Source organism: Glycine soja, chromosome 15 (genome assembly GCF_004193775.1).
Source record: "Glycine soja cultivar W05 chromosome 15, ASM419377v2, whole genome shotgun sequence".
Lineage (NCBI taxonomy): Eukaryota > Viridiplantae > Streptophyta > Magnoliopsida > Fabales > Fabaceae > Glycine > Glycine soja.
Window position 1 is genome coordinate 38,409,982 of NC_041016.1, and position 1,197 is coordinate 38,411,178.

Here is a 1,197-nt window from a genome sequence, read left to right on the forward strand (position 1 = left end):
TATTGTTTCAGACATAAGCAATTTTTTACGCTCATATCATTTTCAAACACACATTAATTATATGAAGTAATTAAAATGTAACGGTGAAATAAAGTGTAGAAATAAAAAGATTAATTAAATGAAAAACTAAATTGAACAAGTAAGACATTGCACCAAAATCTTATCCTCATGAAAGAAATTTTGACCTTTACTAACAAGCATTTGGCAAGAGTCAAAATAATTCTTTAAATTGTAACTGCAATATATTATATATGCTAGCTACTCGATCGATACGACATTTTGATCGATATAATTCTTTACAGTAACTATAAAATAATTAATATTTTGAAAAGAGTATATATATATCTATGGAATAATATTATTGTGATGGCGATCATGTAGTTGTGAGTAGGGGTTGATTTCCTTGGCATTATTAGGTTGGGGTAGTGCAGAAGGAGCATGAGAATAGCGTCTGGACCAAAAGAGATAGTTGAGGAAGCTTAAGACAGCCAGTAACCAATAGAAAAGATCAAGCTTGTCTTGGTTAAGGTCGTTGTTGTGAAGCCAGCCAGCAGCTGAAGAAGAAGAAGTTGAAGTGATCTTATTGACCAAAGAAACCAAAAGTGTGCTCAAGTAAAAGCCAAATGAGTAAGAGCAATATGTGATGGCTGTAAAGAATGCTTGCATCCCTTTCAAGGACTGTTTATAAAAGAACTCAAGGAGGCCAATGGCTGTGAACATCTCTGACAAGCCAAAGATCAAGTATTGTGGGGTTATCCAAAAGATGGACAAAACTTTGTGATGGTTCACAGCTACGTCCCTTCTCTTTTTCTCCAACAGAGCAGCTGCAACCATAGAAAAGGTAGCCAGAAAAAGACCAAAGCCTATTCGGCGCAAAGGTGAGATTCCAGACTCATGGCCGGTGAATTTTCTAACAAATGGGACAAAGAAGGTGTCATAGAGAGAAACTAAAAAGATTATTTTCATAGTTTGTTTTCCCGTCCATTTGTATACTTTCTTATACATAATCAATCAACATTTACGATTCATCTCATTAAATTGTATCAACTTATGTTTCAACAATTGCTCGAGTTACAGATTTGAGATGAGATAAAGCAGGAATTTATCTTAAAACCCTTCTCTGTAAAAAAAAAGTCTATGTAAAGATAAGAAGAAAGCAATGATATTTTGACGAGTTCAGACAATGACAATAGGAAA

The 1,197-nt window shown here is 34.0% G+C and overlaps 1 protein-coding gene across 1 annotated transcript; it reads right to left on the bottom strand.

Annotated features, from left to right (window-relative positions):
* Positions 1-285: 285 nt before the first annotated feature.
* On the bottom strand, positions 286-966 carry LOC114386120 (protein NRT1/ PTR FAMILY 4.3-like). Its single transcript, XM_028346123.1, has one exon. The coding sequence runs from the start codon at positions 964-966 to the stop codon at positions 346-348; it is 621 nt and encodes a 206-aa protein (XP_028201924.1). The 3' UTR covers positions 286-345.
* Between the last annotated feature and the right edge of the window lie 231 nt (positions 967-1,197).